Source organism: Crinia signifera, chromosome 3 (assembly GCF_055691185.1).
Source record: "Crinia signifera chromosome 3, ASM5569118v1, whole genome shotgun sequence".
Classification (NCBI taxonomy): Eukaryota; Metazoa; Chordata; class Amphibia; order Anura; family Myobatrachidae; genus Crinia; species Crinia signifera.
The window spans coordinates 14,471,284-14,490,099 of record NC_139219.1 but is presented as its reverse complement, the minus strand read 5'-3'; the positions used below and the strand labels follow the sequence as shown (position 1 = coordinate 14,490,099).

Here is an 18,816-nt window from a genome sequence, read left to right as displayed (position 1 = left end):
CACACACTCGGATGCCAGAGAGAGACACACACACTCGGATGCCAGAGAGAGACACACACACTCGGATGCCAGAGAGAGACACACACACTCGGATGCCAGAGAGAGACACACACACACTCGGATGCCAGAGAGAGACACAGAGACACACACACTCGGATGCCAGAGAGAGACACAGACACACACACTCGGATGCCAGAGAGAGACACAGACACACACACTCGGATGCCAGAGAGAGACACAGACACACACACTCGGATGCCAGAGAGAGACACAGACACACACACTCGGATGCCAGAGAGAGACACAGACACACACACTCGGATGCCAGAGAGAGACACAGACACACACACTCGGATGCCAGAGAGAAACACACACTCGGATGCCAGAGAGAGACACACACACACACTCGGATGCCAGAGAGAGACTCAGATCCCAGAGAAACACACACACACTCAGATGCCAGAGAGAGAGAGAGACACCCATGCAGACATCAGAACGACACATAGACACCAGACCAGACAGAGAGACACTTCTACAGACACCAGAGAGAGAGACACACAGATATTGGGAGACATATACACACACGATGTATATAGACATAGAGACACACACACAGAGGTAAGCGCCGAGCCGCGGTATATAGCCGCTGAGAGTGCAGCAGCAGCAGGAGGACGGGTGACCGCAGTGGGTGCAGGGAGGGGCCGGGAGCTGCATTGGGAGTGAGCTCGGTGCAGGAGGCTGGCGGTGGAGGAGGTGGGGCGGCAGTGTCTGACTCTGTAACTGCACAGGAAGAGGGGATAGAGCCCTGATACCGGCACCGGCTGCTTCCTATAGGCCGCTCTCCTGCTGCTGCTGATCATACAGTGGGAGCAGTGAGCCGCAGAGCTAACACCTCACCCGGCTGTCGGTACAAGTCAAGGTAAGCCAGTGACATGTCATAGTGACTGGGAGGGGTCTCCCCGGCCAACAAAGCACAGACACTGCAGGGCATAGGCTGCTACAGTATGCCATCACTTATTCACTGTGGGTATTTAACCCCGTGCCTGTAACCCATTGCTTCCCATCCTGTGGAACTGATGATCTTTGGCGTTATAATGTCAGGCTAGGGTGTAGGACCTGAGCTGCTGCATTGGGTATAAGCCCTGATTGGGTGACCAAGCTGTATAAATCTGTGTCATCATATGGGCCACCAAGTCAGTGACATGGAATCATGGGTTGTCACATCGTGTTTGTGGAATGGTGGGAACTGAAAGGTGATCATGGTACATGTGACGCATGGCCTGTGGTGAGGTGTGGGTTAATGACAGAAGGTTAGAGCCAAGGTAGCGCTGCATCAGACAGGACCAGCAGCACTGCATAGGCTGTTATTATGTCAGACAAGCCGCAGCACTGCTGGATATAATCGCTATATATGTATGTGTGTGTGTGTGTGTGTGTATATATGTGTGTGTGTGTGTGTGTGTATATATATATATATATATATATATATATATATATATATATATATATATATATATATATATATATATATATATAGCAGTAATGGTTGTAATTAGGACAAGGGATGCACCTGTGGGCTAATGGCTGAGGCTCTGCGGGGGTTAATGGCTGGGGTTAGTGTCTGAGGCTCTGCGGGGGTTAATGGCTGGAGTTAGTGTCTGAGGCTCTGCGGGGGTTAATGGCTGGAGTTAGTGTCTGAGGCTCTGCGGGGGTTAATGGCTGGAGTTAGTGTCTGAGGCTCTGCGGGGGTTAATGGCTGGAGTTAGTGTCTGAGGCTCTGCGGGGGTTAATGGCTGGAGTTAGTGCCTGAGGCTCTGCGGGGGTTAATGGCTGGTGTTCGTGCCTATGGCTCTGCAGGGGTTAATGGCTGGAGTTAGTGCCTGAGGCTCTGCTGGGGTTTGAGGCTCTGCATGGGGTTAATGGCTGGAGTTAGTGTCTGAGGCTCTGCAGGGTTTAATGGCTGGTGTTAGTGCCTATGGCTCTGCGGGGGTTAATGGCTGGAGTTAGTGTCGGAGGCTCTGTGGGGGTTAATGGCTGGAGTTGGGGGTCTGAGGCTCTGCGGGGGTTAATGACTGGTGGTAGTGCCTGAGGCTCTGCCGGGGTTAATGGCTGGAGTTTGTGCCTGAGGCTCTGCCGGGGTTAATGGCTGGAGTTTGTGCCTGAGGCTCTGCAGTGGTTAATGGCTGGAGGTAGTGCCTGAGGCTCTGCGGGGGTTAGTGGCTGGAGTTAGTGCCTGAGGCTCTGCTGGGGTTAATGGCTGGAGTTAGTGTCTGAGGCTCTGCGGGGGTTCATGGCTGGGGTTAATGCCTGCTGCTCTGCGGGGGTAATGGCTGGTGTTAGTGCCTATGGCTCTGCGGGGGTTAGTGCCTATGGCTCTGCGGGAGTTAATGGCTGGAGTTAGTGTCTGAGGCTCTGCGGGGGTTAATGGCTGGTGTTAGTGTATGATGCTCTGCGGGGGTTAATGGCTGGAGTTAGCGTCTGAGGCTCTGCGGGGGTTAATGGCTGGAGTTAAGGTCTGAGGCTCTGCGGCGGTTAATGGCTGGAGTTAGGATCTGAGGCTCTGCGGGGGTTAATGGCTGGAGTTAGTGTCTGAGGCTCTGCGGGGGTTCATGGCTGGTGTTAGTGCCTATGGCTCTGCAGGGGTTAATGGCTGGTGTTAGTGCCTGTGGCTCTGCAAGGGTTAATGGCCAGAGTTAGTGCCTGAGGCTCTGCGGGGGTTAATGGCTAGATTTAGGTCCTATGCAGAGGCAGGAGTTAATGACTGGAGCTAGGGCCCAGGGGGACACAGCAGTCAATGATAAGTGAGGGACAGAAATGGTTGTGGAATGTGACTGATGTGTACATACAATACATATGCACTTACACTCATTCTAATAGTATTCACCTCTGGTGTAAGGGCTGCGTGTGGCTTTCCATTGGTGCAGAGCTGCATTCAGTAGTAGGGTCTGGATTCCATGGTTAGGGAACTGTTGAGTTGCTGTATTTGTTGCTGGTTGATTGGCCATGGTTAGGGACACCTGGCACTGCGGAGGCATGGTGCAGTTAGGGACACTTGGGCAGAGGTGGTATCATTGGCATGGTTAAGAGCTGTGTGTGTCTGCTAGCTGGCAGTGTTAGGGAATGCTGGCATAGGGATGGCACATTAGTGTACACTTCATCCCATCGATCAATGGTTGAGGCTTCTGGAATGAAGGGTAGTGATTACACCTGATTCTAATGGTAGGGACACTAAGACGAGGGTGGATGATGGTGACTTAGGCCAGACTTAGTCTGCACCTTGTGTCCCCTATTTCTCAGCCGTGTATAACCGCTGGCTGGTAAGTGTCGCACTTACTGCCTGGGCATTGTTGAAATAAGTGTCACGTTGTTTTGTCACAGGCTATACTTATCTGTTTTTCTGAGTGCCAATAAAACGTACTGCAGCGCTGCCACACCCTCCAACACACCTTTTATTTATAGCATTGCCAAGATTATGTCACAACCAGATGTGGCTATGAGTCAGTCTCGGCTCTTGGCAGTAGATGGCGCTGGAGAGCACCTTACCTGTTTATTTCCTCATGTTTGCTTCATGTGCTCAGTTGTACATGCATGATCACGTAGTGCTGCTTCCGTGACACTGCTGATATTTATGTATGTAGTGCCATGTGACCTGATTGTATGGGGGTTCCATGGCAAACCATTGTGATATCTGTGTGTGTGTGGTCTCATGATGTACTACAGCTCTGCGTGTAGGGCCCCATGACGTACCACGCTGATGTGTGAGCACGGATCTATTGCGTACCATGCTGTTGGCTGTGTGTATATGTATGAGGATAGGTATGGTGCTGATGGTGGATCTCCATGGTGTATTATTGTGATATCTTTGGATGCAGTGGTATACAGAGCATTAAGTTATGATGAACTGATATAATGTACCAGCCAATCAGCTCCATTATGTAAATTGACTGGAGCTGATTGGCTGGAGCCTTATCACCTTGCACATAATGTTCTTTATGGGGATTGATATCACTTCTCCAAGACATTTACCCCAGAGTTGGAATCTTTGCGTGTGTGGAACCCCATGATGTACCATGCCAAAGTGTAAGGGGCTTCATAATGCACCAGGCTGAAAGCTCTGCGTACAGGGCTCCGTGACCTATTGAGCTGGAAACTTTGCAATTGGGGACCTCACAATGTTGCGGCACCCTATGATATACCATTAGTGTTCATTCTAGCACCCGCCAACTTTGAAAACCCATGCAGTTCCTCTTCCCTGCCTGGGGTGTCGCTGTCTGCAGTAGGGCTTCTAACACAGTGTGGTCTGTATATCAGCACTGATATGCAGACCAGACCTGTGCAAACACCACAGCATACAGCGACACCCCAGGCAGGGAAGAGGAACTGCAAGGCTTTTCAAAGAGGACGGGTGCTAGAATGAACACTATACCATGCTGATATCTGTGTGAGGGACCTAACAGATGCCTGTGTATGTGGAACCTCATGATATTATATGCAGGGACTCATGATGTCCAGTGTTGCTGAACCCCATGACGTACCCTGTCGGTGTCTCTTTATATGCGGATGCCCATGAAGATAACGTGTGTGTGTCTCCACAGGAGCATGTCAGTGATGATGTATCCCCGAGAGGAGAAACTGGACAAGCTGTCCCAGGAGGAGATCATCACCAATACCAAGCTGGTCATGCAGGGACTGGAGGCGCTGCGCAACGAACACAACTCCATACTACACAGCCTCCTGGAGACCATAAAATGCCTCAAGAAAGACGAGGAAGCCAACCTGGTCCACGAGAAGTCCGGCCTGCTACGCAAATCGGTGGAGATGATTGAACTGGGACTTGGAGAGGCTCAGGTGAGGTCCTACCTAAGGGCAGTCACGTAGTTAAATGTCTGGGCACTCGCCTACCTGTTCTACCGGTTCTAGATCAATAGAACACTTACTGGTGACATAAGCTTTGTGATACAATAAATCTTCATCTATAAATGTGAGGTTTTCCAATAGCCTAATTTAGGGAGAGAGCTTATCCGTTCCTGGTATCTCCGCCTGTATGACAGTCTTTTCTCACTGCATTAGTTTTAGGAAGGAGGGTGCTTCATGGTCACTTTGGGATCTCCCCAGAAATAACCCAGTGCCCCTCAGTTGAAGGACTAAGAAAAGAGGATGTCCGTACTCATGTTAAATATATTTCTGCCCAGTGGGCATGACGATAAAGATCAGGATAGAGTCCATAATACAGAAATGTAAATAGTTATCCGTGTTACCCGGTCCTCAGGAGGAAAGTTACCACGTAGGACAGTCCTGGCCAACCGGCCGATCTCCAGCTGTTGTGAAACTGCACATCCCAGCATGCATTGCCACAGTTTTAGCATTCTGCAACAGCAGATCTGTGGCAAAGCATGCTGGGAATTGGGGCATGTGATGTCACCAGTAGAGCGTAAAATCCCGGTGCGTTTCGTCCACTATGTGCTGTCTTCAGGAAATAACTAATGTTTTTGTGTAAACATACTGCACTTTGTGGATTTTCTAGTGGTTTCCCATAAGTCTGAAGGAAAACCATTCTCTCTTGTGAATCAGTGGAGGAATATAGAGTATAACACACATTGGTCCTTATTCTGGTTCACTCTCAGAGGCAAATTCCTTCTCAAATGGACAAAATCATGTGCACTACAGGTGGGGCAGATGTAACAGGTGCAGAGAGAGTTAGGTTTGGGTGAGTTATTTTGTTTCTGTGCAGGGAAAATACTGACTGCTTTATTTCTACACTGCAATATAGATCTCACATTGAAGAAAAACCCCACCCAAATCTAATTCTCTCTGCACATGTTACATCTGCCCCACCTGCAGTTCACATGGGTTTGTCCATTTGAGAAGAAATTTGCCTTTGAGAGTGAACCAGAATAAGGCCCATTAGCCCTCCACATTCCAGTCCCTGAGACCTGTAGGTCTCGTGAAGCAAGATGATACCCTGGAACGGGTACGTGTTTAACAGATGAGCTAAACATGGTTCTGGCACTTTGCACATACACCATGAGAACCATTACTAACTACACTATAGAAGTCCTGCTTTATTTCATTTATCACTGACACAGAGGGCCTTATTCTAGTTCACTCTTTCTGACAAAATCCTTCTTAGATGGACAAAACCATGTGCACTGCAGGTGGGGCAGATGTTACTTGTGCAGAGAGAATTAGATTTGGGTGGGGTTTTACTTCAAAGTGAGATCTATATTGCAGTGTAAAAATAAAGCAGTCAGTATTTACCCTGCACAAAAAAAAAATAACTCACCCAAATCTAATTCTCTCTGCACATTTTACATCTGCCCCCCTGCAGTGCACATGGTTTTGTCCATCTAAGAAGGATTTTGTCAGAAAGAGCGAACTAGAATAAGGCCCACAATCTCTACTGCAGTATTATATTACGTGTGCCCTTGCAGCTTACATCCCCATTGGGTGCCGCTCCATAATCTTTATTCTCCTAGGAATTTCTGTGCTCATGCTGACACCTCTAATACACTGAAATAATTGTTGGTTTCCCGAGAATAATATTTTTATTGTGTTGTTAAGTACGTTCTGTTTGCTGTTTTATCAATTTGATACATTATATTAGCGCCTGCACTTGTAAACTGACCAGCGGTGTGAAATGAACATGCTGTAACGATATTAATCAGCGCCAAACTGTCATGCTACAGGCTGTTTGAAAATGACTGTTAGGGGCTGACTGGTTGTTTATCGCCGTCCACTTTAGCACTTTTTGCAGCTTGATCATCCGGCCCTAAGCCTGACAAGTGATGAAGTGTAGAGCGATAAACTACCAACCAATCGGCTCCTGTCAGTGACATGGCAGTTAGGAGCGGATTTTGGCTGATACAGTGGAGAATGAAAAGGTATCACTCGCCAAAGCTTAGTGTATCTGACCCTCAGTGATTTGGATTTTGGATTGGCTCTTTCCCTCTAGCTCTTCATGCTTGGATACATATGTTCCTAACTTTCTATAGAAGATAATTGGTTTTCTTGGGTCTAGTTCCCTGATCAGGAGCCTTCCCTTTTCTAGATAAATGAGTAGCGCAAACTAACATATAAATGAGTTGCTTGGCGCTGACACTAAGCAGGAGTGTATAGGTGCTGCAATGTAAGGTGACACCCGCTCTTCTCTTCTAACCTATTCTATCTGCAGCTGATGATGTCACTGTCCAATCACCTGACGGCAGTGGAGTCCGAGAAGCAGAAGCTTCGGGCGCAGGTGAGGCGTCTGTGCCAGGAGAACCAGTGGCTACGAGACGAGCTGGCAAACACCCAGCAGAAGCTACAGCACAGCGAGCAGAATGTGGCCCAGCTGGAGGAGGAGAAGAAGCATCTAGAGTTCATGAACCAGCTGAAGAAATACGACGAGGATGTGTCACCCACTGTAAGGGCAATCCCTGCTTTGTCGCAAAACGATCTGTGTCCTGGCTGTACATTCCCCAATGCTCAATCCACAGACACGCGGGGATCAGGGGGCTAAAATCCTGAATTTTCTGGGGTTACACAGCCACAGAGATGGACATTCTCTTGGCATCGCTCCATACGCCTGGTTAGCCAGGATACTCCCTGATCTCCAGAACTAATTTGAGCTACATTTCTACTCTCAGTAAATCTAACCTTACACTACCATAGACACTCGTTCTACACCGGGGACCGTCGCACATCTCCATGTTTTGTGATGTGGTCGGATGGGAGCACCATGGTGGTCCGATGTTCTCACCGGAGAACACTGTCCCTGACAGACCGCTTAGCAGACAGCGCTGTGAGCTGAGCAATCTACATTGCTCCGATCGCTCAATCACATCTCCCCGTGTGTAGGCCTCTTAAGGTGACTTAACTGCTGAGTTGTTGTTTTTTTTTTTAGCCAAGCTTTATTAGAAATTGACAATTTTGTCTTAACACTATTTTAATACAATGACCTAGTGGAGTCTAGCAGACAGGGGTTAAGGAACGTTTTAATCAAGTAAATCGGAATACTGATGCTCACTTTCTGTTTATTTTATCTTGCATTATGCCAATGAAACATTCCAAGTCCCAGAGTCCGGGTTGTGTTTTGTTGGCTTTAGGTATATTATGGTCATAGCTAAGGAAAGGATCATGATTAAGTTTATTCTTTAATGTTTCCAATTTATTTCCCTGTACTGTACAAGGGTATTTGCTCAGCTCTGGTGGGGGTAGCACTATCCCAAATAACATTATCACTATCCCAATAACAAAAATGAAACCGTATGCAGTTTGCTTGAGTGAGGTTAAAGCTGTTGCTTGCTGCTGTGCATAAGCTTCATTGAAAGAACCAGTCGGTGACCCTTCTAATATAATGTTCCACTTCTGTCTTTGGCAGGAGGAAAAGGAGGTGGATCCTTCTAAAGAGAATCTGGATGAGCTGTTTCCCAACGAGGAGGAAGACTCCACATCAGGCAGTGAGTATAAGTGAAGCCATCTACCGCCAGCTAGGTTTCCTAACTCTCCCCTTTGTGACATCAGCCTTCTCTGTCCCCGCTCAGTGTCTCACCAACACGGCAGTTCGGCGGCTGCAGCTGCCCAGCAGGGGGGGTATGAGATCCCAGCACGACTCCGCACGTTGCACAATCTCGTCATCCAGTACGCATCCCAGGGTCGCTATGAGGTGGCTGTGCCGCTCTGCAAGCAAGCATTGGAAGACCTCGAGAAAACATCGGGACATGACCATCCTGATGTGGCAACCATGCTGAACATCTTGGCCTTGGTGTATAGGGACCAGAACAAATACAAAGAAGCTGCACATCTGCTCAATGACGCACTGTCAATCAGAGAGAAGACTTTGGGCAAGGACCACCCAGCGGTGAGTGTGTGAAGGGTGCTGGGGTGTTACATGGAGTGATCTGCAGCCAATGAGAGCAGAGCTGATCTGGGTTCCCTAATGTTGACAGGTAGCGGCCACGCTCAATAACTTGGCGGTTCTGTATGGGAAGAGAGGAAAATACAAAGAGGCAGAACCGCTCTGCAAGAGGGCCCTGGAAATACGTGAGAAGGTAACAACCGTTCTCTCCAATAGGAATCTGTCTCTCCCTGCTCAGTACGTAGCCACACAGGCGTATATATATATATGATACCCTGCCGCTTCCCTGCTTCCTCCTGTGTGTGTGTGATCATTCCTCTCCTATTCGCCTGCTGCGCAAGAGGCGCAGCAGGCGAATAGGAGAGGAATGATCACACACATCCTTGTCTCTCCTATTCGCCTGCTGTGCCTCTTTTCTCCTCCTTGTCTCCTATTCGTCTGCTGTGCCTCTTTTCTACTCCTTGTCTCTCCTATTCGCCTGCTGTGCCTCTTTTCTACTCCTTGTCTCTCCTATTCGCCTGCTGTGCCTCTTTTCTCCTCCTTATCTCTCCTATGCGTCTGCTGTGCCTCTTTTCTCCTCCTTGTCTCTCCTATTCGCCTGCTGCGCCTCTTTTCTCCTCCTTGTCTCTCCTATTCGCCTGCTGTGCCTCTTTTCTCCTCCTTGTCTCCTATTCGTCTGCTGTGCCTCTTTTCTACTCCTTGTCTCTCCTATTCGCCTGCTGTGCCTCTTTTCTACTCCTTGTCTCTCCTATTCGCCTGCTGTGCCTCTTTTCTCCTCCTTATCTCTCCTATGCGTCTGCTGTGCCTCTTTTCTACTCCTTGTCTCTCCTATTCGTCTGCTGTGCCTCTTTTCTCCTCCTTGTCTCTCCTATGCGTCTGCTGCGCCTCTTTTCTCCTCCTTGTCTCTCCTATTCGTCTGCTGTGCCTCTTTTCTCCTCCTTGTCTCTCCTATTCGCCTGCTGTGCCTCATTTCTCCTCCTTGTCTCTCCTATTGGCCTGCTGTGCCTCATTTCTCCTCCTTGTCTCTCCTATTTGCCTGCTGCGCCTCTTTTCTCCTCCTTGTCTCTCCAATTCGCCTGCTGTTCCTCTTTTCTACTCCTTGTCTCTCCTATTCGCCTGCTGTGCCTCATTTCTCCTCCTTATCTCTCCTATTCGTATGTTGTGCCTCTTTTCTCCGCCTTGTCTCTCCTATTCGCCTGCTGTGCCTCTTTTCTCCTCCTTGTCTCTCCTATTCGCCTGCTGTGCCTCTCTTCTCCTTGTCTCTCTGATTTGCCTGCTGCGCCTCTTTTCTCCTCCTTGTCTCTCTGATTTGCCTGCTGCGCCTCTTTTCTCCTCCTTGTCTCTCTGATTTGCCTGCTGAGCCTCTTTTCTCCTCCTTGTCTCTCTGATTTGCCTGCTGCGCCTCTTTTCTCTTCCTTGTCTCTCCTATTCGTCTGCTGCGCCTCTTTTCTCTTCCTTGTCTCTCCTATTCGTCTGCTGCGCCTCTTTTCTCCTCCTTGTCTCTCCTATTCGTCTGCTGTGCCTCTTTTCTACTCCTTGTCTCTCCTATTCGCCTGCTGTGCCTCATTTCTACTCCTTGTCTCTCCTATTCGCCTGCTGTGCCTCATTTCTCCTCCTTGTCTCTCCTATTCCTCTGCTGTGCCTCTTTTCTCCTCCTTGTCTCTCCTATTCGTCTGCTGTGCCTCTTTTCTCCTCCTTGTCTCTCCTATTCACCTGCTGTTCCTCTTTTCTCCTCCTTGTCTCTCCTAATGATCTGCTGTGCCTCTCTCCTCCTTGTCCCTCTGCTTTGCCTGCTGTGCATCTTTTCTCCTCCTTGTCTCTCCTATTTGCCTGCTGTGCCTCTTTTCTCCTCCTTGTCTCTCCTATTCGCCTGCTGTGCCTCTCTTCTCCTTGTCTCTCTGATTTGCCTGCTGCGCCTCTTTTCTCCTCCTTGTCTCTCTGATTTGCCTGCTGCGCCTCTTTTCTCTCTGATTTGCCTGCTGCGCCTCTTTTCTCCTCCTTGTCTCTCTGATTTGCCTGCTGAGCCTCTTTTCTCCTCCTTGTCTCTCTGATTTGCCTGCTGCGCCTCTTTTCTCCTCCTTGTCTCTCTGATTTGCCTGCTGCGCCTCTTTTCTCTCTGATTTGCCTGCTGCGCCTCTTTTCTCCTCCTTGTCTCTCTGATTTGCCTGCTGAGCCTCTTTTCTCCTCCTTGTCTCTCTGATTTGCCTGCTGCGCCTCTTTTCTCCTCCTTGTGTCTCTGATTTGCCTGCTGCGTCTCTTTTCTCCTCCTTGTATCTCTGATTTGCCTGCTGCGCCTCTTTTCTCCTCCTTGTCTCTCTGATTTGCCTGCTGCGCCTCTTTTCTCCTCCTTGTCTCTCTGATTTGCCTGCTGCGCCTCTTTTCTCCTCCTTGTCTCTCTGATTTGCCTACTGAGCCTCTTTTCTCCTCCTTGTCTCTCTGATTTGCCTGCTGCGCCTCTTTTCTCTTCCTTGTCTCTCCTATTCGTCTGCTGCGCCTCTTTTCTCCTCCTTGTCTCTCCTATTCGCCTGCTGTGCCTCATTTCTCCTCCTTGTCTCTCCTATTCCTCTGCTGTGCCTCTTTTCTCCTCCTTGTCTCTCCTATTCACCTGCTGTTCCTCTTTTCTCCTCCTTGTCTCTCCTAATGATCTGCTGTGCCTCTCTCCTCCTTGTCCCTCTGCTTTGCCTGCTGTGCATCTTTTCTCCTCCTTGTCTCTCCTATTTGCCTGCTGTGCCTCTTTTCTCCTCCTTGTCTCTCCTATTCGCCTGCTGTGCCTCTCTTCTCCTTGTCTCTCTGATTTGCCTGCTGCGCCTCTTTTCTCCTCCTTGTCTCTCTGATTTGCCTGCTGCGCCTCTTTTCTCTCTGATTTGCCTGCTGCGCCTCTTTTATCCTCCTTGTCTCTCTGATTTGCCTGCTGAGCCTCTTTTATCCTCCTTGTCTCTCTGATTTGCCTGCTGTGCCTCTTTTCTCCTCCTTGTCTCTCTGATTTGCCTGCTGCGCCTCTTTTCTCTCTGATTTGCCTGCTGCGCCTCTTTTCTCCTCCTTGTCTCTCTGATTTGCCTTCTGCGCCTCTTTTCTCCTCCTTGTCTCTCTGATTTGCCTGCTGAGCCTCTTTTCTCCTCCTTGTCTCTCTGATTTGCCTGCTGAGCCTCTTTTCTACTCCTTGTCTCTCCTATTCGTCTGCTGCGCCTCTTTTCTCCTCCTTGTCTCTCCTATTCGTCTGCTGTCCCTCTTTACTTCTCCTTGTCTCTCCTATTCGCCTGCTGTGCCTCATTTCTCCTCCTTGTCTCTCTTATTCGTCTGCTGTGCCTCTTTTCTCCGCCTTGTCTCTCCTATTCGTCTGCTGTGCCTCTTTTCTCCGCCTTGTTTCTCCTATTCGTCTGCTGTGCCTCATTTCTCCTCCTTGTCTCTCCTATTCGTCTGCTGTGCCTCTTTTCTCCGCCTTGTCTCTCCTATTCGTCTGCTGTGCCTCTTTTCTCCGCCTTGTCGCTTCTATTCGTCTGCTGTCCCTCTTTTCTCCTCCTTGTCTCTCCTATTCGCCTGCTGCGCCTCTTTACTCCTCCTTGTCTCTCCTATTCGTCTGCTGCGCCTCTTTTCTCCTCCTTGTCTCTCCTTTTCGCCTGCTGTGCCTCATTTCTCCTCCTTGTCTCTCCTATTCGTCTGCTGTGCCTCTTTTCTCTGCCTTGTCTCTCCTATTCGTCTGCTGTGCCTCTTTTCTCCTCCTTGTCTCTCCTATTCGTCTGCTGTGCCTCTTTTCTCTGCCTTGTCTCTCCTATTCGTCTGCTGTGCCTCTTTTCTCCTCCTTGTCTCTCCTATTCGTCTGCTGTCCCTCTTTACTCCTCCTTGTCTCTCCTATTCGCCTGCTGCGCCTCTTTTCTCCTCCTTGTCTCTCCTATTCGCCTGCTGCGCCTCTTTACTCCTCCTTGTCTCTCCTATTCGCCTGCTGTTCCTCTTTTCTACTCCTTGTCTCTCCTATTCGCCTGCTGCGCCTCTTTTCTCCTCCTTGTCTCTCCTATTCGCCTGCTGCGCCTCTTTTCTCTTCCTTGTCTCTCCTATTCGCCTCCTGTGCCTCTTTATTCCTCCTTGTCTCTCCTGTTCGCCTGCTGTGCCTCTTTTTCTCCTCCTTGTCTCTCCTATTCGCCTGCTGTTCCTCTTTTCTACTCCTTGTCTCTCCTATTCGCCTCCTGTGCCTCTTTTCTCCTCCTTCTCTCTCCTATTCGTCTGCTGCGCCTCTTTTTCTCCTCCTTGTCTCTCCTATTCGCCTGCTGCGCCTCTTTTCTCCTCCTTGTCTCTCTGAATTGCCTGCTGCGTCTCTCTTCGCCGACCTCTTTCTCTTATTCGCCTGCTGTGTCTCTTTCCCTTCCTGTGTCTCTGATCTGTCATTGCGCCATATTCCTCTTCTCTCCCTCTGACCCCTTGTCATCTCGCCCAGGTTCTAGGAAAAGATCATCCTGATGTAGCAAAGCAACTGAACAACCTGGCGCTGTTGTGTCAGAACCAGGGAAAGTACGATGAAGTTGAATATTATTACTGCCGAGCACTGGAGATCTACCAGGCCAGACTAGGACCCGATGATGCTAATGTTGCCAAAACTAAGAACAATCTGGTAAGGGGATATAACCGCACGTTCTATGAATGTATAGTAACATGGGGGGAGGGTTCCGCTATATACAGAGTAGTTGAGTTGGCTAGCGCATGGAGGTGGCAGGAGCTGCAGGAAAGCTAAGGGCTGTATGTTGGGCTTATAGTGTAGGGTAGGGGCACATTGCGGGCATGAATAGTACCCAGGAATATGTTGCCTATAACCAGAACATGTGTCTTCCTCAGGCCTCCTGTTACCTGAAACAAGGGAAATACAGGGCAGCTGAGCAGCTGTATAAGGATATCCTCACACAAGCGCACGTGAAAGAATTCGGTTCTGTGGATGGTAAGTCCTTGGCTGAGCCACAAGAGCTAGCACTTCTTCCTCTTCTCCAAGTCACTCCTGTGTTCTGTTCTGTCCAACAGACGACCACAAGCCTATCTGGATGCACGCCGAGGAGAGAGAGGAGATGAGCAAGGTCAGAACTGCGCCCAGTAAATGCCATAGGGTGCTGGTACCAGGGATAGCTGTGTGCCAGGACCAGGCTGGCAGTGATTGGTTGCAATGAGGATGCTTCTGGGTCTGAATCTATAAAAGTAAACGTGCGATAGTGCATGGGTGGGTCGTGGGTCAGGGGTCTTCTTGGAGGACCAATCCCAAGCTCTCACACCCAGCCTCAACCTGGTCTTGAGCAAGTAGAACTCCAATGCACAGGTTAAATGGGAGGCGGGGTGCCTGACAGTCCCCCTTTCTCGTATGTGGTAGAGGATGAGGCGTAATAATTGGGAGGTCCGTTGTAATGTAAACGTAGGCTATCCAGCTGATTCTGTGAGCTTGTGTGACTCGTTCTTGTCTTTGCAGACGCCCAATAACGACAGCACACCGTATTCTGAGTACGGAGGTTGGTACAAAGCCTGCAGAGTAAACAGGTTCGTTGTAACTGTCCACATTCTCTTTTCTTATAACCTTGTTCCACACTTGTTCTAATACTGTGTCCTCCTGAAGGACATCCAGTTCTCTACATCAGTCGTGGCCAAACCGGTCCTCATGTTCTACCAACAGTTCCTGTGTCTCAGGCCACCTGTGGATCTATAGTAGTAAGAAATGCAGCAGGTTTGACAATGTGACAGTTAGTAATGACTGCACCTGGGCACCAGCTAGGTGATCTGGGAAATGTGACAGTTAGTAATGACTACAGCTGTGCACCAGCTAGGGGGCCTGGGGAATGTGACAGTTAGTAATGACAACAGCAGTGCACCAGCTAGGTGGTCTGGGGAATGTGACAGTTAGTAATGACTACAGCAGTGCACCAGCTAGGTGGTCTGGGGAATGTGACAGTTAGTAATGACTACAGCTGTGCACCAGCTAGGGGGCCTGGGGAATGTGACAGTTAGTAATGACTACAGCAGTGCACCAGCTAGGTGGTCTGGGGAATGTGACAGTTAGTAATGACTACAGCTGTGCACCAGCTAGGTGGTCTGGGGAATGTGACAGTTAGTAATGACTACAGCAGTGCACCAGCTAGGTGGTCTGGGGAATGTGACAGTTAGTAATGACTACAGCTGTGCACCAGCTAGGTGGTCTGGGGAACGTGACAGTTAGTAATGACTACAGCTGTGCACCAGGTAGATGGTCTGGGCTATGTGACAGTAATGACTACACCTGTGCACCAGCTAGGGGGTCTGGGAAATGTGACAGTTAGTAATGACTACAGCTGTGCACCAGCTAGGTGATCTGGGGGAATGTGACAGTTAGTAATGACAACAGCAGTGCACCAGCTAGGTGGTCTGGGAAATGGGACAGTTAGTAATGACTGCACCTGTGCACCAGCTAAGTGGTCTGGGAAATGTGACCGTTAGTAATGACTACACCTGTGCACCAGCTAGGTGGTCTGGCAAATGTGACCGTTAGTAATGACTACAGCAGTGCACCAGCTAGGTGGTTTGGAAAACATGGACCGTTGGTAGATCTCGAGGACCGGTTTGGCCAGCCCTGCTCTCAATGGAGGGTTATCTGTCACCCCAGCCACAGTTCCAGCTTCCCCATACTGTGTTCTCATGTGCCTCCTAATGTACAGCTCTGCACAGGTCAATGGGAACAGCAGCCAGACCTGCAGAGGCAGCGAAGGTGCAGAGGGTGCTCTGTGAATCTGTATGAGAACGCCAGGCTAGTACTCCCTGTATGCCCGCTCAGAGCCATTTCAAGTTATTGGAGTCATTTGTAGAAATGTTGTGTCTGGGACACTTAAGCCCTGTACAGAGCCGAGACGGATATCTTTAACAATATCGGCCGCTGCTGAACAAATTGCGCATACACACTCCCTACATGTTACCAGGGCAGCCTGAATATTCATGTCGGCTATATAGCCAATATTGACCGGCATGTTCAGCCAGCGCAGGGGGTCACTAATGACACAATACCCATTACCGATCTAGCTCGGAAGGGCTCTTCTGAGCGATATCGTTTAACATCAGCTCTGTTCGGCAGTTAAATGGTTTAGATTAAGATATTTTTGTCATTCATCTTAGAAGGGAAGAACTTTCCTTTAAAACAAGGAGTCTACTGACTGACAATGCAACTTGCATCTCCTGTTCTGCGCTACTGCCAGGGTGTTGCCATCTATATGAAAGAAGGGAAAGAATACATCTGTTGTCTCCTCAATATTGCCATCTTGTGGATATTTGGGGGGATTACACGTGTGACTCGCTTCTGATAAATTGTACATTCACTCGTATAGTTTTATACAATATATTTCTTGCCATTATCACTTGCTTTCAGTTCTGTGCCCTTCCCACTATGTATGTACCCTGTAAAGCCGTCTATAGCCTGCATCCAACCTGCTTATCAAATACCTGTTTTTCTATGGAATAGAAATATTACCTGAGTACTTATATATTATATATCTTCTATAGTCCCACAGTGAACACCACGCTTCGAAACCTTGGTGCTTTGTATCGGCGTCAGGGGAAACTAGAAGCAGCCGAGACGCTGGAGGAGTGTGCTGTAAGGTCACGCAGACAGGTGATGGGTTTTATATGCTCCGCAAATGCAGACCGCAATGGATTAATGTCCTGTATGTAGGGGAAGGGGGAGTAATAGGAAGGTGTGACTGTAATAGGGAGGAGGAAGTAATGAGAAGGTGTCCTGTATGTAAAGTGCAGAGGGAGTAATGGGGGAAGGTTTTCTATATGTAAGGGAAAGAGAGAGTAATGGGGAGGTGTGCTGTATGTAAGGGGCAGAGGGAGTAATGGGGAGGTGTGCTGGATGTAAGGGGCAGAGGGAGTAATGGGGAGGTGTGCTGTATGTAAGGGGCAGAGGGAGTAATGGGAGGTGTTCTGTATATAAGGGGCAGAGGGAGTAATGGGGGAAGGTTTTCTGTATGTAAGGGAAAGAGAGTAATGGGGAGGTGTGCTGTATGTAAAGTGCAGAGGGAGTAATGGGGGAAGGTTTTCTGTATGTAAGGGAAAGAGAGAGTAATGGGGAGGTGTGCTGTATGTAAGGGGCAGAGGGAGTAATGGGGAGGTGTGCTGTATGTAAGGGGCAGAGGGAGTAATGGGGAGGTGTGCTGTATGTAAGGGGCAGAGGGAGTAATGGGGAAATGTGCTGTATGTAAGGGGCAGAGGGAGTAATGGGGAAATGTGCTGTATGTAAGGGGCAGAGGGAGTAATGGGGAGATGTGCTGTATGTAAGGGGCAGATGGAGTAATGGGGGTTGTTCTGTATGTAAGGGGCAGAGGTATGCTGTGCGTAAGGGAAGAGAGATTAATTGGAGACATCCTGTTTTAATGGGAATAGGAAATAATGGAGAGGCTTCCTGTGCATTAAGGGGAGAAGAGTAAGTAATGGTAAGGTATGCTGTGTGTAAGGGTAAGAGGGAGTAATGGGGAGGCATCCTGTTTATTATGGGAATAGGAAGTAATGGGGAGGCTTCCTGTGTGTAAGGGGAAGAGGAAGTAATGGTAAGGTATGCTGTGTGTAAGGGTAAGAGGGAGTAATGGGGAGGCATCCTGTTTATTATGGGAATAGGAAGTAATGGGGAGGCTTCCTGTGTGTAAGGGGAAGAGGGAGCATCAGGAAACCGTTCTGTATGTAATGGGGATGCATCCTGGGTGTAACAGAATCGGGTAATATACAGGAACTGGGGTGCTGGCTCTAGTAATAGAGAGCTTGGAACAGTCAGACTGTATGGCACAGGCTGGTGGAATGTTTGTGTCTTGATGCAGAGGTTCTATGGGTCTCACTGGCTGTCAGTTCTTAGGGTGCCCACACACGGTGTGATATGTGCTGGGTGCGTTTTGTACTCGCATCGCATCTAGTTTAAATCGCATGCCACATGCAGCAGCCTGCGATTTGAACTAGATGCGATCTAGTACAAATAGTACGGGCTGCGCATACTTTTTTGGCTTGCGATATGAACTACGCAGGAGCGTCCTGCTCTGTGCTTGTTTTTCTGGGATGTTTATCGGGCTGCAGCTCCATAAGGAAATAGTGAATGTTCTCTGCAGTCAGGGTACATTTGCCACCATCTATCGGCGATATTCTTTGTCATGAGTGAGCTGTATCCGTTTTCTCATCCAAAAGGCCATTTGTTTGATATACTGTAATCTTCATTCTAACGCCTGTTTTATTTTAAGCAGTTTGGCTAAGATACACTGACCCCTGTGCGGGGGCTCGCTCCTTCCCCATTACAAAGTAATTCACATTCACTATTTCCTGCAACATGGGCGCTGGAGACGATAGGTCGGAGATGACGTCCTATCACACCTCACAATTATTACTTGTCTGTTACTGCAGGGACTGGATCCCGTCAACCAGACAAAAGTCGCTCAGCTTCTAAAGGAGGGAGAGACCCCTGAGCAGCGGCGAAAGGGGCGAGAGAGCACCCGAAGCAGCGTGAAGTACGAAGGTGGCACCGACGGTGCAGAAGAAGTGAGTATGGGCGGCGTGGAGTGGAGTGGGGTAAGTACAGATCCTACATCATGACCTCCAGGAGCGCAGCGAGGGACAGAGAAACCTTCAGTACCATCCACATAAGCCGCCCCCAGTGGGAATCCCACTTTCTCCATACAGCTCTGCTGACCGAGCACGGTTAATAATGACTGCATTTCAGATACCCCCACTATGTACTATGATTTGGGAGGTTTGTGATCTGTTAAACAAAGAAGGATATATGTATTTTCATTTTCTGCATGCGTTTTATAAATCTCCATAAGTGGGAGGGGCTGTGCTGATTATCCTTCCAATCAGAGGAGCGTATCTCCTCTGCACACACCAGTGCAGTGTTTTCGCCCTAATAGAACTGTCATTTGAGATGCGCTGGCGTTCTGCAGTCTGTGCCAGGGATAGCAGAGCTCATTAATGCCCCACTTCCTAGCTTTGGGTTGGGTATGCCTATATATTGT

General features: G+C 49.0%; 1 protein-coding gene across 5 annotated transcripts in view; it reads left to right on the top strand.

Moving 5' to 3' along the window:
• Nucleotides 1-18,816, top strand: part of KLC4 (kinesin light chain 4) — a 54,491-nt gene that overhangs the window by 11,748 nt on the left and 23,927 nt on the right. For 2 of the 5 annotated variants that reach the window (XM_083175304.1, XM_083175305.1), the window contains 11 exons: nucleotides 4,596-4,848; nucleotides 7,172-7,402; nucleotides 8,360-8,438; nucleotides 8,523-8,839; nucleotides 8,928-9,029; nucleotides 13,266-13,439; nucleotides 13,661-13,760; nucleotides 13,841-13,893; nucleotides 14,277-14,344; nucleotides 16,328-16,436; nucleotides 18,209-18,373. In XM_083175304.1, the coding sequence (XP_083031430.1) occupies nucleotides 4,600-4,848; nucleotides 7,172-7,402; nucleotides 8,360-8,438; nucleotides 8,523-8,839; nucleotides 8,928-9,029; nucleotides 13,266-13,439; nucleotides 13,661-13,760; nucleotides 13,841-13,893; nucleotides 14,277-14,344; nucleotides 16,328-16,436; nucleotides 18,209-18,373 (1,647 nt within the window). In that variant the 5' untranslated portion in view covers nucleotides 4,596-4,599. Of the gene's footprint in view, nucleotides 1-415; nucleotides 920-4,595; nucleotides 4,849-7,171; nucleotides 7,403-8,359; nucleotides 8,439-8,522; nucleotides 8,840-8,927; nucleotides 9,030-13,265; nucleotides 13,440-13,660; nucleotides 13,761-13,840; nucleotides 13,894-14,276; nucleotides 14,345-16,327; nucleotides 16,437-18,208; nucleotides 18,374-18,816 lie in introns of those variants that run through there. The other 3 variants (XM_083175307.1, XM_083175308.1, XM_083175303.1) reach the window with 3 other exon arrangements.